General features: G+C 50.2%; 1 protein-coding gene across 3 annotated transcripts in view; it reads right to left on the minus strand.

Moving 5' to 3' along the window:
- ZNF827 (zinc finger protein 827) overlaps window positions 1–27,298 on the minus strand; it is a 147,134-nt gene that overhangs the window by 22,191 nt on the left and 97,645 nt on the right. For all 3 annotated transcript variants that reach the window (XM_012726837.1, XM_004685305.2, XM_012726838.1), the window contains exon 8: window positions 23,938–24,041. In XM_012726837.1, coding sequence (XP_012582291.1) covers window positions 23,938–24,041 — 104 coding nt within the window. The remainder of the gene's footprint in view (window positions 1–23,937; window positions 24,042–27,298) is intronic.

Below are 27,298 nucleotides of genomic sequence, written 5' to 3' on the forward strand. Positions count from 1 at the left end.
CACTAGAAAACGGACAAGGTTGAGGAAGACCCAGCTGTCACCACTTCCCAGAGCCACGCCAGAAAGTCATCACCTCTCTCCTTGAAGACACCAGTTGCACAGCTGCCTTCCAGTTAGGAGAGAGCTGTGGGGCGGGGCGGGGCGGGGCAGGGGTTAGCCTAAAGCCATCAGCACATTCCAGATGGGGGTGAAGCTTTCCTAGCGCAATCCTCTTCCTCCCAATCTCCTGCCTCCCCACAATCTGAAGTTCAGGTTCCTAATCAAGACAGCTTTGCGTCACCCTTCAGTCTTCAAACCTCACACACTAGCACAAAACGGGGGCGACAGTGGAGCATAGGTACCACCAGGAGGGTCTTGTTTTCTGTTCTTCCTGATTTGGGCCACGTGCACCGTTGTGAACTTCCTGTTGCATGAACAGAGATGCTCACAGGTTAGACAGTGACCAGGGTACCCACAAACGCCCCTGCGTTGGGGCACAGCCATTGGGTTCACCAGCCTGGGGCTGCTGTTTCAGCACGTGAAGTCAAGGTGCTGTAGGTGTCCACTGGGCTGCAAACGTGCTCACGTTCGGATCTAACGCGAGAGAACGCCAAGTGAGGGGATGTCTGCTGGCCATGAGGGCCGGAAGAGCAGCTCTTTGCCTGTCAAGAGCCAGTCCACAAGCGCTTTCTCTTGCTAAAGAGACCGGCGACATCCACAGCAGAGCAGGGCGCAGAAGGTGCCAGGGAACCGTGGGCATGTTTTCCAAGGCAGAGGCTTTCTGATGTGCTGGCCGCCCACCGCTCCCGAGACCCAGGCTGCCGCCTGCCAGACAACGCTGGAGGCAGGTGCACTCCTGATTGGGGGGCGGGGGGGCGGGCAGAGGGAAGGCTGACAGCCCCTGCCTGCCGCACACTTCAGTGTTCCCACAGGAAAGCTCCACAGGCCTGGGCACCTTCTTCCCCTAAATATGCCTCTTAGCCCCCCATCTTTTCTGCCTTAGGTGACAGGATGTGGAAAGGCTACCTCATGACTGGATCAGGGTGTGTGTGTATTAGGGGGGTGTGGGGTAAAAGGATTAGATGAAGGAAAAGTAGAAGCAGCTATTCGCTTTCCGAACCCCCTTGCTATTTCACCTGCTCGGCTAGAAAATCTCACACCAACGGCTCCTCCACTGAATTCCCTTTCCGCTTAACTTGGAGCCAGCCGGCCAATCGGTCCTACAAAAACATGCAAGAGAATCAGTTGCTGACTCTGGCCCCAGACTCGCCCGCGCAGCTATGTGATGGAGTCTCTGCGCGAGACGGGACGGCCTTCTGAGGCTGGACAGGGCACCCCGGGACGCCGGACCATCCCTCGGCCTCGCTGTCTTCCCAGCAACAGGACACAACGGCCACAGGTCCTGACATCAGGAAGGACCGACTCAACTGGCCCGCAGGGTGGAAAACTTCCCCCCAGCATCACAGAGGGCAGAGTCTGACTCACGCCCCCACTCTATGACCAGCTTGAGAGGAGGTTTTTACTCTTTCAAGAGAGAACGGCTTAAGGAAAAATGTGCCAAAAATAAATGCATCGGTGGAGATGTTTTCGCTGGTCTCTGAAGACGGTGTCCAGAAACGTGTGGGCAATGCTTGCGTGGGGACCCCAGGAGTGGGCAGTAAGTGCGGGAGGCGGCTGAAAGAAGGGACCCTTATTTGGCCACTCCTAAATCGAACTTCTAGTCAACTCTGAAAATCTGGCTTCGTCTCTAGTTACCTTCTTGACTCCTGTCCAAGGAAGAAGGTGTCAACAAGGAAGCCTGCCTGGAGGTTGCTGTGCACTGTGCCGAGAGCCTACGTAAACGCCGTCATGGCCCCCTCAGCAGCCACGGGGTAGAGCTGTCTCCTTGCCAGTCGCTGACGGAACCCCATGCTGGCCAGAGGCACACATCTGGGGGTGCCCTCCTCGGCTGCACCAAGACAGAGGCACCATGTGATGCTTTATAAAGAACACGGTCTCTTCGGGCCAGGGGTCTGAGTCGCGGCTGCAGTCTTTCTTCTTCTACTCTAATCGAATATCCCCAAACAAGAGTGGAAGGTCTCCAAGCCTCTGCCACAAATAGACCTGTCTGGAGCCACAAATAGACCTATCTGCTGCTCCAGAGCGTGAGTTTCTCTGGGGGGTAAGAGACCCCACAGAACAACGCAAGCACAGCTCTTGCTCTAAACGGCAAACCCTCTGCCTTTAGGTTAAGTGATTTCCAAGCTCCACGCTGACCTTTGCAGACATTCCTCCCTCCACTGCTGGTACGTAAGAATAGCTGGAGGATTACGCTGCTATCCAGTTACAGCTGTTCACCTGGGCACGCATGGGGCTCAGGCACATTCAAGTCGGCCAAGGGAAGGCTCGCGCAGTCCCTCAACTTGAAGGGCTTATTCTTAGCCCTGTTCCCTGTCGCACCACAGGAAAGGGACTCTGGGTTTGCGTTCATGCCTGGAAGGTTGTCCGGGCTCATCCTCACCTGCTCCCCTCTGTTTGTTTGCGGTATTCACCTGTTTTAAAAAAAAAGGGGAAGAGGGGACTCCTTCTCTATGGAGGAACTAATGCTCCCGGGCTTGTTCAAGTCCTTGAAGGACTTTGAAGGCGCGTACACTAATATATTACATTTTTAAGAGCCTGAAGCTTCTGTCTTAGAAATGGGAATGATTTATTCTGGCACTTCTCATTGTTTTGTTAAATCCACATGCCTGTTGAGTGCTTAAAATCGGAGCCTGAGTCGCAAATACTGCAGCCCAGGTCAGTCTAAGTAATTTTCACGTCCATGTGACTGCACGAGATTGTTTTCTTAGTCATTTTCTGTTGGTAAAATGATGGCAATGGCTGTCATGAGTCACATCATCCCTTCCCTCTCTGAACTTAGGGTCCTACTAAATTTGATGCCATGAGGGCCACAGAACTTCGAGGAATTTTTTTGAGAAGAAAATCAAGACCCAGGTGTATGTACCAGAGAGCAGCTAACTTTGCGGTCGCCCACAGAGTGGTACAGCCTGCCCGTGGGGTCACATCCTGCCTTCCACAGTCACACCCACCACTTTGCTGGAGGTAAAACATCAAGCGCTTTATTTACTCTAGTTAAAAAGTCTGAAATGGCTTAATAACGAGCACGTGTACTTTAAGGGTCACATTCCTCTCAGTACAGGATTTTCTCTAACACACACACAACCCACAGACACATGTGTGCACACAGAGCTTTACAGATATTCTATCCTTAATTTTAAGCACTTGCTTATTAGAGTTGACGAGACAGAGTACCCAGGAAAGGGCATATGATATGAAGGGATGCTGAATTTAATAATATTCTCAAAGGGAAGACAAGGCCTGCCCTGTGTAGATCTTGTCAACTGTCACGGTGTTTTCACTACAAGTCCTTTCACGTCTTCACTGAGGAGGGGGGAAGGATTGGCATGAGTTTAATGAATTTTATTGGCTCAAACCCCACGTCTCTGACAGCTGTGAGAAATCAACAACTGTGACAGGATGTTACCTGTACTTGACCAAGCTGTACAGCTAACCAGTGTAGCCATCAGTATAGACATTGAATCTCTAGCTTGTCTACCATGTGGCTCTGATCTAATAAGTGGGTGGTCCACTTCAGGTGGTTCATGAGATGGTTCAGGCTCATGTCAAACCCCAACTCCCATTTTGGTAAGTTTTGGGGGGGCGGTTATTGATCAAAATTAGATCAAAGCAAGAAACAAGAGTTTGACTTTAAAACCAAGTGAAATTAATCAACACTTAGTGAGTTAAGGCTCCAATCAGCTGCAATAAAAAACAGCTGATCAGGGGTAAGGATTTTCCCCACAAAATTAATGCTGAGTAATGTATTGTACTGAGCCATTTACAGGCATTCCTTCACTCGGCTGCTTCGTAATCCTGTGAGTTAGGATTACCGTTCCCAGCAGTTTTCAAAGAAAGAAATCCAGGGACAGAGATTAGACGGAAACATGTTATAACCAACTCAGCTAGCAAGTGCAGAGCTAAGATGGAACCCTGGGGGTCCAGCTCCACAGCTTCCCATGGGCTTCAGGATAAATGTAACAGAGGGAAATAATGGGCCCATGTAGACACCATCCACAGAGGCTACAGTGTGACCTAGGGCTACTTGGAATTATTAAGCAGCCCTGGGGCTTCTGACCTTGAATTAACCTAGATAAGGTAGCTAAGGCAAAGGCTGCTAGCTGGCCTTCAACATTCTTGCTTTTCTTCATCCTTTAAGAAAAGAACCCCTGAGTTTTAGCTGGGTTACAGCTGCCCAAGAACATACTATTACCAGCCCTAACAGCTAGGTGTGGCCACGGGCCCAGGGTCTGGACAACAGGAAGACAGAAAAGATGTGTACAACCTCTAGGTCTGTTTCAGAAGCAAAGCCTGTCTGCCTTCCAGCAGGTGAGGATGTGGATGTGACAGTGGGAGCAGGAGCAGCCCCCTCAGACCATGAGTGGGAAGCCAAATGCCAAGGCTGGCAGCACTGGATGAAGCAGCCTAAGAACCGGGAGCCAGCATATCGGCCCTGGGCTATAACATTTTGCCTGTTACGAAAGATGTTTATCTACGTTGGCGTTTAGCAGCTGTCAAATCTGCATCCTAACTAAGACGTAATTGTCTTTATAACTGTCCAGCACACACCCAGCTGGTGTCAGGGGGTGGGCTCCTGCTCTACACTAGCCCCAGTTTCCCAGGGTTTTGACAACTCGTGAACAGGATTCTGTCGCGTTTGAGGACTGCTTTTCAGGCCGCCGTTCCCCTGAAAATGTGCCGTAAGCACAGTTATTCATGACAAACCATTGCGAGTGTTAGTCGGGGCTCTCAGTGACCAAACTGCAGCGCAGAAACTTGAAAACTGTGCACCAGTGGGTGGTTAGACACGTAGAAGCCATCTTCTGTGTGTGTGTTAGCCCATCGGCTGCAGTTTCCAGTTGGCCCTTTGTGGACATCAGCGCACAGCTGAGGCGGTATCTCTCAACCTCAGCACCACAGACACTCTGGAGCAGCCAAGTCTGTCCTGCCCAGCATAGGGTACTGACTAGCAGCTCTGGCTACTATCTCTCGATGCCGCCAGCACCAGCCCCCAGAGTCTTGACTATTACAAAAATGTCACCAGACACTGCCAAATGTCCCCGCGAGGGAAGCAAATCTGTATCCTGGGTCGTAGGTTTGAAGAAAGCAGTGTGACTATTTAAATTCTAGCAGGGATTCAGACAGGTAGGTCTTTAATATACTTTCGATGACAGTGGTGCCCTGGTGATTACCAGGGGCAAGGAGCATGAGCTGATTCTTATTTTTTAAATTAAGAAGTTCACTGAACTTTCAATAAGAAAATTCACAGGGTAGTAAAAAAGTCATAGGCATAATTCCAAGCATATTTAGCGGGGAGTCTAACTTCCTCTATCCAAGGTTAAGATGGAAATAATTGCCTGTGTGAAGTTAAAAAAAAATCCTCCATGTATGAATAGGATTCTTTTATAGAAACTCTAATGATAGTAGAAAATTTGACCCTTTCAGAATCGAGAGCATTGCCTTATTAAATTGCCAGTTCCTTTAGCCTGCATATGTTGTCAGCACCATATTTTCAGACATTTGAATATTATACATGTGCAATAGGTGAGAATTATTTGCAGGTACTTTCAAAGATGTAAGCTTCAGAGCGTCCTCCCCCGCCCCTGCCACCAAGCCAGTTCTTCTTTCTCGACAGCCCCATAATACTGGGCATTGTATCTATTTTGCTGAGTGGAGATTTTCCCCCCCTGCATTTCATGGGATCAGTTCATTCAAAGTAAATAATGCCTCTAAAATCTGTTTCCTATGAGAAAGAATGGGGAAGAGGTGTGCGGGAAAGACATGTCAGTTACCTGCCCTGAGATGGGACTCCAGGGGTGAGGTGAAGAAAAGCTGTCACCTGGCTTTGCTTTCAGACGCTGCACTCCTGGGGAAAGCCCCCAGTACCTTGGGCATAATTAATGATTGTCAGGGAGTGGGAAGCCAATCAATTTGATGTTCATTTTTATCAACGTAGCAGAAGTAATGCCCAAGGGTGGGATGGAAATTACAATCTGTTTTAATTGAGAGAATTCTCTCTGCTGATTTCCGGAGTGGGTGGAATTCAAGACATGTCTGCTTTTCTTTTTCACTACATGTGCTTTTAAAAGCTCGGCCGACCCGTCATTTCTAGCAACCCAGTGTCTGCCCGCTGCTGCAATTCGGGCATTTTACCCCGGGTGGGGCTGGGGGCCGGGAGGAGCGAGGGGACAGAATTCGCTATTCGTCAGAAGAGATTATTTTTAAAAATTAAAGCAATATACTGCAGAGAGAGGGTCATTTAGCTCCTATCTGCCACTATCTACACCCAAGAAGGTGCAACACCAAAGACTAGGACCCTAAGAGGCCACGAACGCACAAGGCAGAATTAAGGACATTTCTGCGTCTGTATCACCCTCTTAAGATCACTGTCATTGTGATTTTTGAAAAGCAACTCAGACATGCATTTTTCAATGAGCTTCATGCAAATGGAAAACATGGAGACTTCCTCTTTCCTACTGGGAGTCAAAGCCAAACAGAGCAGACCGCACGGAAGGTCTGGGCCCCGGAGGACAGTGGACACAGCTCGGGGCCCGGCTGCCGGCGCCGGAGGATGGACGCCTGGACCCGCAAGGTGTCTGGCTCAAGTCAGTCTGCTGAGTCAAACCAAAGCAGCTGGCACAAGAAGGGGCTTGTTCTGGGGGTGGGGGGTGCCAGAGGAAAGTCAAGCGGGGAGGGCTTCGGGGTTCTTATCCATTACCCATGAGGCTCACATTTCTGGTGCTTTTAAAAGCTCAGCTGGCAGGTCACGGGCTCGCCCAGCCTCACAGCAAGGTTAAGTGAAACGGGATCAATTAGAAAATGCCAGACACTGTGCAGCTGCGAAGACAACTGCACCAGCCAGCGGCCTCTCTGTCCCTTTGCTCATCACTTTCCACGCACACACGCACACCTCCAAATGTAAAGTGTACTCTGGGTCTTTGTCCAGAAAGTTTAAAAACCACCAGCTCAGCACTATAGTGCCCCATCGTAAATAAGCTGAAGAGCCCACATTTGTTGAAACCGATTCATAAAGCAACAGTACCTATCTTTTCCCTACTTCAGATTTGCAAGTTTTTCTTTGAGAAATCTCTTTAATCCCACCAAACTCGGCAATTTGAGAAAAATGAGCTCAAGCTGGTTACCATGTCCGAGAGGGTGAGAAAATCACTTCTTTGCTAGCAAATAGTGTCAGGGTCACCCCCCATTCTTCAACTGCACAAATACTGGCAGTCATGTTGGAATCCAGCTGTGTGCAAAGGATTTAGAAAGTGTCACGGTGTAGTCGGAGGGGAGTTAATATCCCCGTCAACCACTCGAGCTGACCTGGGAGACATTTTCTCTGCCTTCATTCAAAGCAGAGAGAAGGTTTTCCAGCCGATCAAAGGATCCCTCATGAATCAGTGTGTATGACTCCCCAAGACTCTACGAATGGAATAGAGCAGCAATATCATTTAGCTCTAGCTGGCTGTGATTTCCCCACCGTCTAACTACAAGCTTATCCGTGTTCCCCCATAAAATGAAAATGACTTAAATGCGTTCAGTGTGCTAAGCACACGGGAACTTTCCCGCTGGGTTATTTATGCATACAAAAAAAAAAAAATGCAGTTTCTTAAAATGGATGCAGGTTTCCTTAAATTCACTCTTTCTCATTATAACGAGTGCTAACGTGTGCTTGTGTGCCCCAGTTATGGGGTGGCCACTGTCAGGGGACAATTAGTCGGCTGAGAATTTTCTTTGCTACATTTCAGAATCTCTTAAGTGAAAATTTCTATTGAAAACAGCAAAGCCCTTTCAGGGTTTCTGACCTGTTTGCTGTCCCAAGGCAAAGGTAGTGAACCGAACACACACCACACAGGCACACATGTACGCACACGTGCGGCAAGGTAAACGGGTGTAAACCAACCGTGTGCCAAGGTTTCTCCTCTCTCCAGACACCAGTGAATTTTGAGACTTGCATCATCTTGGAAGCAACTGTACTTCTCTCTCCAGCTCCTGTAATTCCCTCTCCAGCTGCGTGTCCAGTCACCAGCCCCACAGCCCTCCGGCATGGAGGGGACCCTCCTATTTCACCACATCCTCTCTCACTCTCCATCTCAATCTCCACTGCTGCATGGCTGGGTACAGGGCGGAACAGGGGTAACAGGTCCAGGCTAGGAAATCACCTACTCTGTTCTGGCGGCTAAAGAACGTTTCAAACAATCCCTCAGCTGAACAATGTATCTACATCCGTAAGTCTTGAAATATCTGTGAAGAATCTACATTCCCTCCAATATCATGCATAACAAAGCAGCTTGAAGAAGTGATTTCGAGGTCTGAGGACCCCGGGGAGGAGAGGGAAGGGCACATTCAGCGGAGGGGGTGGCGTACAGGGTGTGGGTAAGCGGGGAGGGCAGAGAAGGACTCTTTCCACAAAGGGGGCAAACCCCCCACTCCAGAAGGTTCCTATCATGCACGAGCAAGCATGAGCGACCTGGGTTGCCTGCGAAGCATTTTAGGAATTTTGCTGTAAATACGAAGGTCATACTACTGCCCTGTAACTTGGTGACACATTGGTAAAATGCCTTCATTAGTGATTTTAGGATGGTGAAGCACCTCCTCAGTGGCTCTTCTGGCAAAACACAGATACAATAGCCTCCAGCAAGCTGTGTGAGCGGCTGCCAGAGAAATTCGCAGCTCTGCTGGTGAATTCCTACTTCCCAAAGCAGTCTTGAGAAAGAATGTGGGAGCAATTGTTGTGTGAAGCTAAATTTACCTTTCTCATGAAGGCATTCTCTTTCCTGCAACACAATCTAAGTAATGGACTTGCCTTGTCTTTTAAAAAAAATTCCGATTTTAAGTTCTCCAAGTTTCCAAGCCTTTTTTGGTTCCTGAGTTTTGTACACTTTTCCCCCAGTGAGCTTCAGTTAAATATCTAGACAGCCATTTTCAGTTAATTCAGGACTCTCCCTACCCCCCCCCCAATTCAATGAGAAATAATGAAATAAAAATATAATCCCCCTTTTATAAGTTAATATTAGCAAATTAAATAAGATAAATATGGGACAACCCTCGGTAACAACATTTAATTATTCAAGAGATATGCATAGATTCCATCCACTATAAAAATAATACCCAGCAAATTAAATTAACTCTCTATGCTTTCTTATCTTTATGCGGGGCCTCTCTGTTTCCATTAAGCCTTCCAGGGGACTTTATTAGGGCTTTAAAGATTAAACAAGAAAGACTCAGATTAACTTTTTTAAATGGAAGTGAGATCCTGTCATTTCTTTGCTCAGAAAAACCCTCCCAATGGCAGTTGGCAGCTGGCATGGGCCCCAGTCCCCACTGTTCACCCCGGGAGCGCCCCAGTCCCCGCTGTTCACCCCGGGAGCGCCCCAGTCCCCGCTGCTCACCCCGGGAGTGCCCCAGTCCCCGCTGCTCACCCCAGGAGCTCTAGGTCTCCCTCCTAGCCCTCAGCCTCATCTCTCTTCTGCCTTCTCTCCCCCAAGTCCAGCTCATCTTCACCTCACCCTGGGGCTGATCATGACCGCCCTCCTCCACCAGCACTCCCCCAGGGGGTGACACAGCTAGTTCCCTTCTGGCTGCAGGTGTCCCCTTGAATGGCACTTTCTTAGACGGGCCTTTCTACCCCCACTCCCACTTTGCTTAGTTTTTTAAATGCTGCTACTTCATATAGATAACAAATAACTACTAAGTATAGCAGTAGTTCATATACCTTCCATGATGCTATGCGTGTGTGTATGTCTTAGCCACACCATAAAATTCCTTGTCTGCTGTCTGCCTCTCTCCCCAAGGTAGAAAGCCCACAGGAAACTCCCAGGCACACAACAGCCGCTTGCTAAGTATTTGCTGAATGAATGAATGAGCTTTCTTTGCACCTCAGTGGCACAAACACTTGATAAAAGCATCTGGCATTGCTCATCAAAGATTTAACGAGCCTTTTATGTTAAGTCTTCACTTCATAACATCTCAGTGTCCGCAGATGGATGGAGAAGATTGAAAACCACCTACAGGCGAAGTCAATGAAACTTGCCTGCAGTCCGGATGGTTCTTTCCAAAATAACCTCTTCTGTTAGGAAACAAAATAGATGCAACCGACATGCAAATGCTCATGATACTTCTTGATATCACTACTGAAAATATCCTCCAACAGCAGCTGTATTTCATGATTTCCACCAAAGTGGACGCTATTTCTGAATTGCACGTTCAACCGACGGTCCTGAAGCACATTGCCCACGACCCAGTTAACGAAGATGGTTTGCAGCTCTCCTTGAACAGCTGCTATCCCGAGATAATTCATTCATCTCCCCTGGAAGGTTAAAAATAAGTAGCCTTTCTCAAACTTCAGTCATTGCTCAAGTGAGCTAAGTGCTGAATTGAAATATGTATTTAAATGACTGATCACACATGTAGTCAAGGATTGCTCAGCTTTGTTAATAACTTACAGGATCCGTAACTTAAATTTTTTGGAACGACTCTGCTAATACCTGTTCATTGTAACATCAGGTGTTCGGGAGACACAAAGGTTTATCTTGTGTGTGGCTGCAGTTGTTACTATAAAGCATCAGTGAACAAAGAACAGAGGACTGCGAATCTTCTTGAACACCTTATTCATTCTAATACATTTTTTTTCTTTGTAAAAGAAATGTGAATTATAGATGAACAGGTGGGGAAGCGAAATAAACCCATCGTCATAATTCCCATCATCAGCCCAAGACTACTACTGCTCTGAACATTTTGGTGAACTTTCATTTTATTCTTTTTTCATGTCCAAATGCTTTAAAAAAAAAACATTAATTACTATGAAAGGCATGAAATCCAAGGCAAGTCTTAGTATGACACCAGTGATGATATTTTTAAAATACCACATTTTCTAGTGATAAAAGTAACAGTTGGGAGATAGACCAGAGTGCTTTAAAAATTAACATTTTTCATAAAAATGAAAAACAATTTGGCCAAAAATAGTGTCAAAAATAACTTGCACATACCCAAAGCATGCCTGCATGTTAAAACCATTTGCAAGAATACACAGTTTTTCCTCAGTAAAAATTTCCCCTGCTTTTTTTTTTGGCAAATGACTGTAGACTGATACAAAATTAATGAGAAACTAGAAGTGGAAATCATCTTGCCTTTAAGAAAAAAAGTTACCTGAAATCCACGCACCCAGTTCAAACTGCCTCTAAGCTCCAGCAAAAGCTAACACAGCCCGAGTTTGGACTTAGGGTCTTTCTCACTTTGCTCCCCAGGTCCTTCTCCGGTCCTGTAATCCAGCTGATTTCCCCATAAGCTCCCCCCCCAGCCTCTCCAGGACCCACCCACTCATGGCATTCCGGTGAGGGTCCCCCTCACGTTAACAGAGAAGCAGTGACTCATGCCTGGCAGGTAAGGAGGGGCAGGCGGGCTACAGATGGACGAGTCGCCTGGCCTGGACTAGTCCAGATGGTAAGCAGGCGCCCAGGGGTGCGTGTGAAGAGGATGGGGAGACCCTGACAGCGGGGCTACCACACCCCGGCTCTGAGACAGCACCCCAGAGTCCGCTTGGCAAACTCCCTTCCCAACCCCGTCCAAGTGTCTTTCCCAACATTTTTGACCCTCCCAGTTGAAAATACCTCCATTCCCTTTTGTTGCTTTTAGGGCTACCATTTATTTCTAGGGGTCACATATGCTTCTGCTGAAGTTGCAGGTGCATGATAGTAACTTCCATGGGGATGTGGGTCAAGCATGTAGCACCAGGACATGCAAGACGGTTTCTCCTCTGCTCCAAGAGAATGGAGGTTATTTTCTAACGGATATTTTCTAATGACCAAAGTAAGAGATGCTCACTGTAAAAACGGGAAGTGTGTAACATTGAAGTAAAAGTCATTTGAAATGCTAACGAAACTGAGTTTCCTGTTAACATTTCTACCTTTCTTGATGTTTTTCCCTGCAGGAACATATTTTTACAAACCATGGAATCATACCACTCATGTGGCTTTGCAATCTGTTTTTTAGTCTCACGGCCTGAACTACATGAAAATCTCATTGAACGCTGGCTTCAAGCTGCAGGAGGAGGCTCCCTGAAGGAAGATGGCCGAGAAGTGTTGCTTCACCTCTACCTTCACTTCATTTAAGTTACAGATTATTCACTAAGGCTTCAAGTCACCATCTACACAAATGACACATTCTTTAAAAGTGATTTGAACATATAGGTCTCCCTCGGCTTTTTTTTTACTTTTAAAAATTATAAGAATAGGGCCCTCCCTGGTGGCGCAGCGGGTTAAAGCACTGCACTAAGAATCAAAAGCCGCTTCTGCATGAGTTCGATCCCCGCCTGCCCCGGAGGTGACCACATGGCGCGGCAGACCTCTCCTAACCCGCCCACTGCTCCCCTCAGCAGTGTATTTCGGCGATCTGCCTGTTCTGCTCCCCACTCTGTCTCTGGTGAATTCTCTCTCCCTCCGCATCTCTGGCCTGTACCCCAGTTCTGTATGAATAAATAAATAAATCTTAAAAAAAAATTATAAGAATAACGCAAAGGCCTGCATGGGAATGACAGACCAGAAGACATAAGCTGGAAAAGAACACAGCGCTCTACAACCTCTGCCCCGGGCCTGTTCTCCTCACACTGGCCCTCCGGCAACAGCCCACCTGTTGACACAGCTCTCCCCACGCACGCCCACGCTGCCCACAGCACATGGAGCATAAATGGGGTCATGTCACACATGAGCACTGCACCCAGGTTTTTGTTTTTGTTTTCATTTTTAGATCTAACGCTACATCTTGGCCATCTTTTCAAATCAATTTCTACAGGCCTCCTTTATCCCCTTGGAATGGCTGTGGAGTTTTCTGTCGAACGTCCCGTGGTTCATTTGACCAGTTCTCTACCCAGGGACATTTCATGTGCTCTTAGATCTTCACGCAGCAGATTGCTTCCTTGTTCATGTCCTCACACCTGTCTGTGCACCTCCATGTGGCTTGCTCAAGCTGCTTTGTAGGTTAAATTGCTGAAAAGGGGGTGTCAGGGTCAAACTTTTATTTTATTTTTTAAAAGATTTATTTATTTCTGCATACAGACCTGGGGTGTAGGTCAGAGGTGCAGGGCAGTAAGAGGGTTCACCAGAGACAGAGTGGGGGGCAGAACAAGCAGACAGATGAAGTGCACTGCTGAGGGGAGCAGCAGGGAGACAGGAGAGGTCTGCTGCGCCCTGTGGGTCAGCTCCCTGGTTGGGGATCAAACTCGCACTGAAGTGGCTGTGGCCACTTCACAGTGCTGCGCTTTGACCTGTGGCACCACCAGGGAGGACCAGGGTCAAAACTTTTAAAAATAACACGGGGTGATCTATTTGTCTGTGAAGCAAGGGGTTTGCTTCTCCTCTAGGTGTTTAGTATTTAGTGGCAAGTCCTGCCTCCAGCCCAACACTGGCTCAGAGTAAAAAAAAGCAAAGGAAAAGATTGGGGTGAGGTAGAATACAAAGACATTTGTGGGCCTAGGTGGCTGAAAAGAGAGCGAGTCTGTGTGTGTCTGGGGGGCAGATCCAGCACTGTTGCTTCTTGTAAAGCTGAGGAGAAAGGCCTGAGGTGCGGGGGCAGGTAGTCTGATGGCTGGAGAAGACTGGTCCTCCCTCCTATGGGAAACAATTGCCGAACTGTCCGATCTGGTTTCCCCAACAAGAGAAAAGGCCAGGTGTAACTTTTTAATGCTTTAATAGACATGCTGTGCCCAAAGTACAGAGAGAGAGGGCCCTCCCTGGTGGCGCAGCGGGTGAAAGCACTGCGCTAAGAAGCTAAAGCCGCTTCCGCATGAGTTCGATCCCCGCCTGCACCGGAGGTGACCACATGGTGCGGTAGACCTCTCCTGACCCGCCTGCTGCTCCCCTCAGCAGTGTGCTTCATTGATCTACCTGATCTGCTGCCTCTGATGAATCTTCTCTGGCCTGCCCCCCAGTTCTGTATGCATAACTAAATAAATCTTTTAGAAAAAACACAATTCTAAGGTTTTTAACCTGAGACGAATGACAGAGGGAGTTTTCTGCCCTAGAAGTTGATTCCCCGTAAAAATCAATATTGGGTTTTCACATTAAGTCAAGTACTGGCCCTTCACATTAAGCCATAAAGTCTTCTTGGGCCTCTATCTTCCCTGCTCTGCCCTCAGAAATCAAGTTTCTTTGGTTTAAATATAGATGTATGTCAAAGGCGAAAAAATGAACACAGTGGCCCTGCAAACGTCTTCCTGCCTCGCCAACCATTTAATCCTAAACAGTGTATCACGGGTGTGCGCCACCCGCCAGACCAAGTCATTGTCCTTGGAGAGGCTCGACCACAACACTTGTCAGGGCTTCCTTTTATAACCTGTTGTCAAAACAACTGTGCTGTCATCAGAGTCCTATCAGAACTCTCTTTAAAAACACTGATCACTAATCTTCCCCCCAAAAGTTTTTTGACTCTATTGTTGAATCACTAACTGGGTGAGGCGGTGCCGGTGACTGGCCACCGGGATCTTAGAGCAAGAAGACTGAGGGTAAGAGAAACTCCCAGCATAGCAGCGGCCAGCACCGAACCCAGCCCTGGGCTGGCAGGGAGTGACGCCCAGAGAGGAGACGGACATGTCCAAGGAGAGGCGCCCAGGGAGCGGGGCACTGGGCATTCAGGCTTTCTCTGAGGGAACAGGAAGCCACCGGCCGTGTGACAGGGTGAGGAGGGCCTGTTCCAAAGGCCACTGGCTGCCGGGTGGAGGACCGGCATGGAGGGGTGACCCTGGAGACGGGACGGAGCAGAGGTCGTCCTCGAGAGGACAAATGGTGGAGACTTGAGTCAAGTATTGGCAGCTGGCGCTGAAAGAGAAGAATGCGTCTAAGAGAGGCGCAGAAGGCAGAATCGGTGCAGGAACCTCAGTAGCTGCGCGAGAAGTAAGGCTGAGGGCCACAGCGACCGCTGATGCCGCGATGCCGCGCCTCCACCCTTCCCTCCCGCAGACCCTGGCCTTCTCTACTGGGCCTTCCCGCCGCCAGCACCCAAGGCCAGTCTCGGGTCACTGCCGCCTGCTGCACCCACCTGCATGGCAGGCGGCGCTGACTCTCCCGGGGCAGCGTGCATCGGATGAGCGCACAGACCAGCTGGCCCCCGCCCTGGGAAGCACTGAGGGGTGCGTCCCCCTTGCCACAGGCTCCCCAGTGCAAACAACCTCCCGGTAGGTGAGCAGTCTGCTAAGGTCCTGACTGGCTGCCTTCCTCTCCCGGGCTGGCTTCCCTGCGCCCTCCTGGCGTCTGCTGCCACAACTGCACTCACATCTTCATGCCAGCACTGCTTCGGGGGGAGCCCAGCGGACGATGTCCAGACTTCTGGTTTGTGCGTGGGTGCGGAGGCGGACGACACTGTCTGTCCACTCAGGGAGGACATCAGTGAGAAAGGAGCGTTTTCATTAACTAGTTCGTTAATGAATTAATTAGGGTGCAGAGGTGTGGGGACAGCGGGAGGTAGAGGGTGAGATGTGTAGTTTGGGACCTGTTGAATTTTTTTTTTTAAAGATTTATTTATTTGTGCATACAGAACTGGGGTACAGGCCAGAGGCTCAAGGGCGGCACACTGCTGAGGGGAGCAGCGGGCGGGTCAGGAGAGGTCTGCCACGCCATGTGGTCACCTCCGGGGCAGGCGGGAATAGAACTCATGCGGAAGCGGCTCCAGATTCTCAGTGCGGTGCTTTAACCCGCTGCGCCACCAGGGAGGGCCTGGGACCTGTTGAATTTTGAGGGCTCTAAGGGTCTCGGGTGAGATGAGCCCCAGGGGATGGTGCAGAGAAGTGAAGATCATTCAGCCGCTCTTGGCCCTCCAGCGGGGGTAGAGGGGTGTTTAAATTCCCCCTTTGGAAATGATACCACTCTTTAAAAAGCGGGTCACGCCTGTGTGCTTAGTTCATGTCTTTCTCTTCTGGCTGATACACTGAGAACAGAAATGCTAAGTGCCTTGGTAAAGGAATCAGTGCAAACGGGCAAAAATGAAGCCCTTAGCTAAATAACTCCATCAAGGAAGGGCTGAGCGTGATGTGGGGGTGTCTTTCTTAGCACAGCGAGGCGCCCGCTCGCCAGACATATGGGGATACAGAATGAGTTTGTCTGAATGAGAATAGATGTCGAGGCGGCGTGTGGAAAGGCTTTTCTTTTTTTTTCCACTCTGGTTACCCGAGGGCAGTTGCTGCCCCGAAAAGGAATAAGCACAAAGAAGAAATTGCATGAAATGAGAATATGTATTTTTGACAGTGAAGGAATGGAAGAACATATTGTATATACAGAAAAGGCCTTGTAGGTTGAATTAGCCAGTCCCAAGCCAAAGCCAGGGTCACGACAAGCAATTTTTGAACAGATACTCTCCATCCCGAGGACAAAGGGGGCCGGACGGCCCACAATCACGCACATGCACACTCAGGAGTCTGGCCTCTCACTGCCCAGCCATTTTAAGGCAGCCTGAGGTCGCTGCAGAGGTACAGAGACAGTGTGCCACGGTGCAAGGGACCAGGTCACTTGTGCCTGAGCCCGAAGTCCTCAAGTGGGGGGTTTAAATGTCTCCTTTGGAAACAGTAGCATCTGTAAAAATGCGTACCTGGGGCCCTCCCTGGTGGCGCAGCGGGTTAAAGCGCAGCACTGAGAAGCTAAGGCCACTTCAGCATGAGTTCGATCCCCGCCTGCCCATGAGGTGACCACATGGCGCGGCAGACCTCTCCTGACCCGCCCGCTGCTCCCCTCAGCACTGTACTTTATCAGTCGGCCTGTTCTGCTCCCCACTCTGTCTCTGGTGAATCCACTCACTGCCCCTGCACCTCTGGCCTGTACCCCAATTCTGTATGCATAAATAAATAAATCTTTTTAAAAAAAGGGTACCTGCATTTCAAAGCATGAGCCTCACGGGTCGGTGAGCAGAGACTCGGGTTTTACTCATTCACGTGTTTATCAACACATGTATTTTGTTCACTGGCTTATAGCAATGCATAAGTTTCAGGTATGTGGCTTCAGGCCCGATTCCATCACGTTTCAAGGGCCAACCCGACACAGCGCCGATGGGCAAAGGCCTTTCTCCGCAGCGCGTTCTTGGAGGGGCCGACAGCCCCCCCTCGGAATTCACAGCACTCTGATCCAGACTGAGGCTGCTGAGGGTGCGGGCAGAAAGGGGGTTGTTGCGAGCACCTCATTTTTAGCCTCCAGTAACATCATCTGGCTCAGGAAACTCCCTCACAGTGACACCTCCTCCCTGGAGTAAGCGGGGCACAGCCCTGTGCCCATCTGCTGCGGACTCCAGGGGCTGCCCAGAGCCGTCAGACTTCCCAGCCGGAAGCCCTGCAGGAATCAGAGAAACAGCCACGGGCCTCTGACATCGCTGCGCTGCCCAGGGCTGTGTGCCGGCAAGGGCCCGCCTCGCCCCCACAGGGCCTCACCCCCACAGTCCCTGGCGGGGCGCGTGGGTACCCACGTGCGGCCTGGCAAGACCACGTGGTACCAGGAACCACCTGCTTGTCACGAAGGGGCTGATAACCGACTCCGAGGGGCTCAAATGCAGAAATGCCGTCAAGGCTGCAGCCTGGTAGACGGTCACGCCCCGTCACATGCGTCGGCGGGCTGAGCCCACCCCAGCTTCCCCCAGCCTTCCCGCCCGCTCCTCACCACCCCACCCGCACCCCCAAAATGGGGTGTTTCAAATGACTGACAGTGACTTGTCCCTTCTACCACTCTTGGTTTGGCGGTGGGGGGATGTCAGAGGTCAAGACCTCAGCCTCCATGCCCCATCGCCCCAAACCAGCACGTAGTCCTGGCACTATGAAGTAAACAAAGCGGGCCAGGCTGAAGTCTCAGGACCCTGACAGAGGACGAAGCTTCTGGAGAAGTGGGGTGTGAGCAAGCCTGCAGGTGGCCTCGTCTCGGTGAGCCGGAGAGTGGGCGAGGACGAAGCCTTCTCCCAGCACCCGCCTGCAGTCCGTTCCTAGATCACCCCCAGCTCCGCGCTGGCTTTATCCAGCCAGTACAGTTCCCTGCACTGTCTCTATGGCCCAGACCATCTTTTCAAGACGACTGAATGAAAAAAAAAAAAGAAGCATCTGTTCACTTTCTGAGTGAGAGTGAACATTCCAAGCAACACTGACGCCCAGACAGCAAACTAGCAAAGGAAGGAAGAAAGGAAGGCACACTGGAATTGTATTAAGAAACAGGACATCCTTCTCTTGCACGTGAAGGACCTTGCCTTTTACTCCTAAAGCACGAAGCCAAGCCCTCAGTAGCCGCTCAGATGTAACACTGGGGGCTCACAGGGCAGAGGTGCACCCCTTCCAGGCTGTCTGACCCCGGGGGCAGGGGGGCAGGAGGAGAGAAAATGCTCAGGGGCTTGAGTTCCTGTGCCCCGCTGGCCTGGCAGCGGAAAGGCTGCAACCAGCCCCCTGTGAACGGCGCAGGCTTCCAGGTAAAGGAAGCCGGGCAGGGCGCCGGAGATGCTGGTGTCTACTTGAAAACCGCCAAGCAGCAGGTCTTAGAAGTTCTCATCACCGCTCCGGGCAGCGGTGGCTCGAAACTACACAAAGCGGTGATCACGTTGCTGAATATATTTGATAAATCATTTTTATAGATTTTTAAAAAAAGATTTATTTGGATACGCAAAACTGGGGTACAGGCCAGAGGTACAGGGGCTGTGAGAGGATTCACCAGAGACAGTGGGGAGCAGAACAGGCAGATGGACGAAACACACTGCTGAGGGGAGCAGCGGGCCGCGCCATGGGGGTCACCCCCGGGCACTGGGGATCAAACTCGTACCGAAGCGGCTGCGGCCAGCTTGTAGTGCTGCGTCCTAACCCATTGCGCCACCAGGGAGGGCCATTTTTAGAGATCTTAAGCTAATCCAACGTGATATGTCAACTCTATCTCAGTCAAGCTGGGAGAAAAGGTCCTTTACCTGCCCCGATCACCTGTAAGTGGGGCGTATTCCCTTTGTCTCCGTGAGTTGCTTCCAGAATTAAAGAAGGTGACGCATGTGCCTGGCAGCTCTGTCCAGGACACACACATTTCATCAAAGAGTGGCCCTAAGCTGTACCAAGACAGAACCAGTAACACCTAATGTCCTGTCGTTCATCTGTGGCTTAGTCTGAATTTAAAGAAGAATCTGCTGTGTTTGAAAGCAGGACTGGAGAAAGCACTTTGTTAGAATCCAAGTCAGCTCTGTCTCTCTCACCTCCTGTCTCTGTCTGTCTGTCTCCTTCCATTTGGGAAGTCTTAGTAGAAAGCCTCGCTCACTCTCCCTCTTTCTCTCTGTCTCTCTCACACACTCGATACATCTTTTAAGCCCACTATTTGCAGGAGGTCATTGCTACATGGCGAGCAGCGTGGCAAGCTGAGTCTGTGGCATCATTTAGCTTCCAGAAGAGAGCATGACGCGCCCCTCCTGTACCACAGGAACGCAAAACACAGAGAAAGGGAAATGGATCAAGACCAGGCAGACGATTCCAAACTCGCTTTATTTAACACTGAATCCTGATTAGCATATCAAGTCCTGGAAGAAACCAAATTTCCCCCATGATCTCTTTTTGTTTGTACATTATAAGCAACAGCAACAGCAAAATGCCTTTTTAAAGGGAAGTTTTCAGAAAACGGGGCTGGGGAGTTGCAGACGATATGTTTCGTATTGTCTAGCTCTAGGCTGCGTCTGAAGTCACCGACAGAAGCATCAGTGACTCCAGACTCCGAGAGGATTCCATGGAGACCCACATTCTCCTTACACCTGCTTTGGTTGTGTTTTGTTTTCCTGTCTTCATACAGAGCAAACGGAGTGACTTGGAAATCATAATAAAACAGAACAAGCTGCACGTTGTTCAAAAGCAGTGCTAAGATAGCTCTCCCTGAGCAGCCTGATCGGGGAAGGAGGATGGGAGCATGAGGAGCCCAGGTATGTGGTAATGGGCCACCGTCACACAGACTCACCCGGGGCCCGACACGCGCCTGACCTCAGATGCTCTTTTCACATCCAGCTTTCACAGAGTGAACAACTATACAGTAGAACAAGCACATCCGATTACACGTGCTCTATCATTTCTAGCTCCCCTTTAATCCCGAACTCCTCTATTTTATAAAACTACCACTAGCAGGACGCTCGGTCATCTCTACACAGCTTTTAGAAGATTCTGTCCCCAGGACCCTCCAGCAGAAGGTGACAGCAGCTTTTAACTCATAAAGGACTCCTGGTGTCCCCTGGGCTTCAGCCATTCCCAGCAAATACACATGGTAGGTCTTGGCTCATGAATATTCGACAGTTCTCAGGAAAGTCAGTCTAGAAAATCGGCAACCCCCACGCAAGGGCTCTGGGTGGTTCTAGGTTTATTCTGTTTCTCTGGGATGGAGGCGGCTGTGTCTCAGACAATGAAGGCAATGCCTAGCTGACTGTGCTGGTCGCTACTTCTCCTCAGCCCACCAGTCTCCCCACGACTCCCACTCTGTGTTCCCAGGCCTTGTTCTCTGCAGGCCTGAACACAGGAACAGCCCAGGGACAGAGCCCTGGGCCTGCTGTGCCTTCCCTGCCCCCTGGCCTGACCCAAGGGCTTCTGGGAGAAAGTTCTGTCCTTGTGCTGGAAGGTACATAAGGCCCCATCAATGTACACTGCTGAATTAAGACCGTGGGTTTTCAGCATTTGCCAGGACTTACTTAGACTGGAACTAGGCACCACAAACCTCGTTAATTATGGTCTCTACTCATCAGGGATCTATGATGATTCTCTGGGCTGACATTTAGTTTTGCATTATCTGTGGAAAGAAGAGGCTAGCTAAGTAAATAAAGAGGGGAAACAATATTTTAACAGTAACGTTTAAACTACCCGAGAGAAGATTTCTAAGGACGCCAAGGCTTTTATTTATATACTAACAACAAATTATTTTCTGCCTAGTCACTAGAGCCAGCTGTCTCCTTCCTGGCTTCCCCATGTCTGAATCATCCCTAATTCAACCTGTTTATAGCAAAGCTAATCAGTCTCCCAAAGCTTCAGCTCGCCCTTCTCTGCCCCTACTCCCCCCTCCGGTTCTCTCCAACGCAGCCCTGACGGAGGCTGATCCCAGAGCAGAGGCAACACCACTGGGCTCCTTTCTTGTCCTGTCTTCTCCCATGATTCAGCATCTGCTGCCCACTGGGTCTTCCAAAACACTCTAGACGAATCCATGACTCTTACCCACAAATCCTTATGGCCCTTTACCGAGCCTTCTAAGTCCTTGCTCTCAGTGAGTTATTTTAGCAGAGCTGAGGCCCTTGGAGTTCACATTTGCCTGACTTCGGGGTAATATTCTACTAAGACACAGTCTACGAAACACTCCAGTACACCTGCATAATCAGCCACAGCTATTCTGCGAGGAGATGTATGACCTTCACCTTCGATGAAGGACATAGACTGGAAGTAGCCCACTAGGTTTCATCACCCAGTAACTGACTCAAAAGATTGTTGGTTAGTAGAGGTCCTTGGGTTTCAGAGTTGTGGATAAGGAAGCAGTAGGTGGTCTATATTTGTCATTTATCACCTTCTAGACTTGAAAGAAATATTTTCTGAAAAGTTGCCACCCTGGAATCTTGTGTTCCTGGTCACTGGCATTCTCCCCTACCCGTCCAAATCACGGAGGCTTCCTAACCAACCTTGCTTTTGGGTTATAGAATTTCCCGATCGCAAAGTTTTCTTATCACTTAGCTTTTCTAATTCTAGTCCCTCTCCAAAGCATTTTCACCTTGCTTGTTTTTTTAAAAGTCCTTTTCAAGTTGTTTATTTAGCAAAATGTAAATACGGTCATTTTGCTTATCCTCTGCCTTTTTTGAAGTACAAGAGACCGAGGACCCTTCAACAGAGTGGATTTATATTTCAAAAATCCCAGTTAATACTGACCTCCTCCCCAAAAGAAGTTATCCTTTTAAGTGTGAGTTTATTTAATCTGCAATTTTTAAGTCTAACAAGCAAGTTGCCCGGGGAAAAAAAAAAAAACACCCTTTAAGCACAGTTAAACATATACTGATAACAGTCTTTGAGGTCGCACTATAACTTGACCAATAAGCCCTTCTTAAAATACAGCCAGGCCAAGCATTAAGCCAATGCAGGCTTTGTACATACATCACGGGATGCTGGCTGTGTGGGTCACAGCAGTCGGACAGGCAATTCCTAGGCAGTTATTTTAACATTAGAAAGTCACAATCCATCAACTTAACAGCAGGGCGATAATGTGGGGACCAGGGAGGCAGCTATTGAAGATGACACCATGGGACGTAAACAGTGGTTCAAATAGCCCCGCTTGAGAATGAAGACATCAACTAAGCAGAATTTCTTTCCACCCTTAGAACCAGGATTATGTAATGTGTTTTTGTGTAAGCATGTTATTTATGGGGTTTGAATAGAGGGACACGCAGGTACCCAGACTCTTTGGAGATGAGAAGAAACAGATCTGGCTATCACGAGACGAAAGGGTGCCAAAGCAGTGCCTTTTCCAGCTATCTGTCACAAGCCCCTTCCAAAGACTAGGACACCCCAAGCTACTATTTCATCACATGCTCCCGACTCTTTCTAAGTTGCGAAGTGCTTTTATCCCTAGTCCAAGTTCTGAGTGTTGCTACTGTAATGACCCTGGCCGATGAGGGGGTGGGTGGGGGCAGCTGAGACAGAGAGTTGGGTTATCAATTAAAATAGGAGCCACTTGCTTACAAAGACACTGATAAACAGAGACAGGGGTAAGTAAGAGCCTGGCTGCCTCAGAAATCAGCCCAAATTAAAATGAACGGGTGGTCCTGATAACATACTTGCGAAGCCAGCATAATTACAGAAGCCGAATTAAACCAATTTGCTGGCATGCCCTGGGCTCTCCGAGGCCTGCTCCTGATTTTGGTGAACGCCACCCAGACCGTCCCTCTGCAGAGCGGCCCTCACCTGCAGCCGGACCACGCCAGGGACTGCAGGCCGGTGGTCTCCTGGGCCTAGTCTTGGTGGTCCTCGCCCACCCCTCTCACTGTCAGCTGCATGGCACCGCTGCCTGCTGTGATGAGGGTTCCCCTGACACTCCCAGGATCTGTGACACAGAGGCCTGGGGTGTGGGGAGGCCCTGGATTTACTCTTGCAGGGTGTCCTGGCCACCCACTTGCTATAAACAACCCTACACACACGTACCCTTGGCCTCCTGGAAAAATGCATAGGTGCGGGGCCAGAGAGAGCCTCTGGAGTTCCTGGACAGCTGGGAAGGAAGCCAAGACTGCAGGGCTGGCTTTGGGGTGGGGGTGGGGGCCAGGAGGCAGAAAGGGTTACAGATGTGAGGGTGGTCACGCTCTTGATAAGGGACTGCAAACACGTTTTCCTTTTATTCCAGAGAGCTGAAGACGCACAGTGAGGACAGCGTCTGTCCTGAAGCTGCGATGGTAAAGGCAGCTCTGGATGAGTCTGCGTAGACACTCTGAGAGGCCACAAGATCGTCCCCATGAGCTGTGATGCTTCCGGGGAGCCCGGGGTGTCTCTTGGCTGCCCACCCTTCCCCCACGGGTGGTGACCCTGCCGCTGGCGATGCGTGTTCCCAGCACCCGCATCCCAGAACTCCCTGTCCCACAGCCTGAGTGGGTTAGACATCACCATTTCAGACGAGAGCGGGCGCGTTCAGGGTGGTATGGCCGTGGACAGACATCACCATTTCAAAGAAAGAAACGTTCACAACACAGATGAAACATCAGCAGGTACAAAACAACAAGCTCCCAGAGCAGCAAAGACCTAGGGCTGCTTCAACTGAGCCTCTCCTTAAAAAACCTCGCCTTGTATGAATGACTAACATACACGAGAGTATCTGCCAATTCGCACATCGCAAGAGAGTCATCTTTAAGCAACCGGCAGCAGAAACAGAGTCAGCACTGTTTCCATACCTGGAGTGGATATTCGTCCGGGAAGCACCGACTCGCTGGACAGCAGGTCTTTCGAATTGCAGGTGAACGGTGATTGTCTAAAGGTATCTTCTGAAAAGAAAGGGCTGGGGTGGGGGAGGAGGGGGGAGGTTTAGTAAATGAAGGTTATTAAAGAGACCCAGCGAATCTGGCCCCCAAGCCGCCCCCTCCCCGCATACTGGAGGCCTTTTATGTTTTAACAGTGTTAGCTAGTGTAAGAAGCCTGTCCTTAAAATGTGAAAGCATCACGCCAGACAAAGCTCTCTTCCTTCCGCCTCTTGGCTTTTCCTATTTAAGGTGAAACTAAAACCCAACATCTTTAAACGCAGCCAGACCCAGGCAGGAAGCTGAGCCGCTGTCACCTGAATGCGGGTCCCAAACCAGTGCACACGACGTGGGACCGGGGGCATCAGTGGACGGCCCCAGACACTGTCACCTGACCCCTCAGTGGCTGAGACTGCACCCCGGAACCGTGCTGGCTGTCAACGGGGTAATGCCAGCATGCCGGGAAGCCAGAGAGGACCCCAGGAGCGAGCACCTTCCTTTTCCATGAGACCAAGGTCCAGGCATTCGCGGTCCCAGTTCCCCTGGTAACTGGCTAGAACTATCAGGGACCCCTGACACCAGCCAGGGTCGCCCCTAATGCCACAGCAAACGCTAAGGTTCGGATGCTTTTAACGTGAGGGCTTGAACCCGATCCCAGCACCAGCTTCAACGCCGCCAAAGCAGACTGCGGGTGAATATGGCCTGAGACGGGGGGGTAGGGGTGGGGGGGTGCTGAACCCGGGATGGACTCACAGGGGCAGAAACGCCGCCCGAGACAACAGCCAAAGACCACAGCCTCTGCGGCTGGAGGGGGAAGGAATGAGGGGTACAGGGGCCCTGGCCACCCAGTGGGGGCGCAGGAGGCAAGGTGAGCCTGCCCGCTGGAGCCTAGTCTGTGGAGATGCCGCTGCTGGGGGACTCCGAGGGGGTTGAACCACCCTGCTCCCCCGTCCAGCACCACGCCCCCCACCGGCGCCCCGATTGGCTGATCCTGCCAGAAGCTGTGGTTACTACCATTAAATACATTAAATATTAAAAAGGGAGTATTAAGATAAAAAATGCAAACGTTTTAAAAATAAAGCATATAATGAGTGAGTTTTATAGGACTGTTAGGCGAGAGTAAGTCAGACCTTGTATAACACGCTTTTTGCTTCTATTTTGAATATAAAACAATTTTAAAAGGCGTAAAACATGAACCGGCCCTAGGCTGGCAGCTGATGGGGAGAAGACGTGTTGTTTTGGACCAAATGTCTCACAGCCTGCAAGTGATACAAAGCACCTTCAAGGACAAGGCGTCAGCCTGGTGACGAGGGCGTGTGCTGGAGAAAAGGCAGCTCAAATCCCAGCTCCACCACGAGGCTGTGTGACCTCGCAGGAGCTATTTAACCTCTCCGAGCCTCCATGTCTTCCCGGTACACTTCCGTGCGAACAGCATCCACACTCATGGCCTTGCTGTGAAGACCGGTTCAGCTGCCCTCCGTGGAATGCGCTTCCGGTAGCACCCGGTGGGGAGCTCGCGTTAGCCGAGCGGACGCCATCTTGCCTGCCGGCGGCCATGTTAAAACCCGTGGTGAACCCTGTGGGCCTTGGCCGCGGCCATGGAAACCGATGCCTGGTCCTGAGAGCAGATTTCTACGCAGCAGCCTACGGTGGGCCTTTATCCTCCAGAGAGAGACGGGACTTCATGGCCAACCCTAAAATGTGCCCACTTACAAGCTCAGACTATGTCCTTGCATGATACTCTTAATCACCCCCTTCACCCCCTGCATCCCCCACCAGCCCTGACCTGGCAGGGCCGCGCCTTGGCCTTGCTCCAGAAACTGCTGCCATTCCCACCTGAAACCACCTTGGGTTCCTACACAGCCTGCTCCTTCCCTCGGCTGACAGAGAAAAAAGCAAGTGCTCATCACACACCAGCTGTTGTCCATCCATGTGTCTGCCTAGCTCAGAGGGAGGCGTTTGCTCCTCAGCGTTTCCTCATGGGCGCCCTCAGACTGTCGTTTTCTTGTACAAAATCAATGAAGAAAAAGTTGACCTGATTTTGAAGGGTCAGTTTGACTTCAGGGTCACATCAGGAAGCTAATTTCTGAATTCATCCCTAAAGAAAATGGTTTAGAAACAAGGAACTTTTAAGGGGGTAGAATTAAACTTCTACACCCCGGCCCTTTGTACATTGGGGTCCCCTTTGTACATCCGGATCCACATCTTCGCATTCAACCAACACCATGTGCAAATTCAGACTGTGCTGACACCATGGTGTTTGTATGGACAACAAACAGACTTTCTCCTTGTCATCAGTTCTTCAAACCATACAGAAGAGCACTATTTATGTGGCACTGGCACTGGGTTAGGTATTAGCAATAACCTAGAGATGGTTTTAAGTATGTGGGTGAGGGCCTTTCAGTGAGGAACTCCAGACACCTTGGGTACCTATGAGCACACCCCTCTAAAACTCATGGGTGACTGTTGAAGACGACAGTGCCATCCCCGCGATGAGTAGACAGTCGACACAGGAAACACCGCGGTTTGGCCCGACAGCACAGGGTCAGGGTGAGGCCAGGGGCCTGCGTGGCACTTGACTCTGGCTGTAGAAGCTACTATTACTTGACTCTGTGTGGCCGGCAATTTGGTCCGTTCATGTTGGGGATAACCAGAGCCACAAGAGGGGGCCTCTACTGAAAGAAGAGAAAGCAGCGTTATCTATCAACTCAGTCTGGGGCAGGGCACCAGGGTGGGGTGGGGGAGAACACAAGTCATACCCTTGGGAACCAGGGGAGGGGGCGGCAGGAGCAGGCGAGAGTCTAGAGTCAAGGCCTGCAGGAGCAGGAACTCGCCTCCACTAAAGGACAACAGGGAATAGAAAGGGGCCAGTCGGGAAGGCGGAGAATGATGAGATGAGGCTCAAGGGGGGGAGGGGGCAGGCGGCGGGGGGCTGATGTGGGGAGCACCTTTCAGGGTCTTTTGAAGCTTATTCGGAATTTGAGTCATTTTTTCTAAGGATAATGACAAGTCGCTAACAGGTTTTAATCACGAGTGATGCAATCAGATTTTGTTCTGAGGCTGCGGCGTGAATATAAATTCAAGGGTGGCAAACGACACATCGTTTATTGTTAAAATAACCCAGAGGTGTGGTGGCGGAGGGCAAACATGAGGGAGAGCAGAGATCCCAGGCACGGTGAGTTACACTTGGCCGTAACCGGCCCCGGGCTGTCACCCTTCTTGCCACACACAATGACGGAGCCCTCTGTCCCTCAATTACGGTCACTAGTGACGAGCCAGGCCCTTGGGACGCCATGGT

Source organism: Condylura cristata, unplaced genomic scaffold (assembly GCF_000260355.1).
Source record: "Condylura cristata isolate star-nosed mole 26May11 unplaced genomic scaffold, ConCri1.0 scaffold00018, whole genome shotgun sequence".
Classification (NCBI taxonomy): Eukaryota; Metazoa; Chordata; class Mammalia; order Eulipotyphla; family Talpidae; genus Condylura; species Condylura cristata.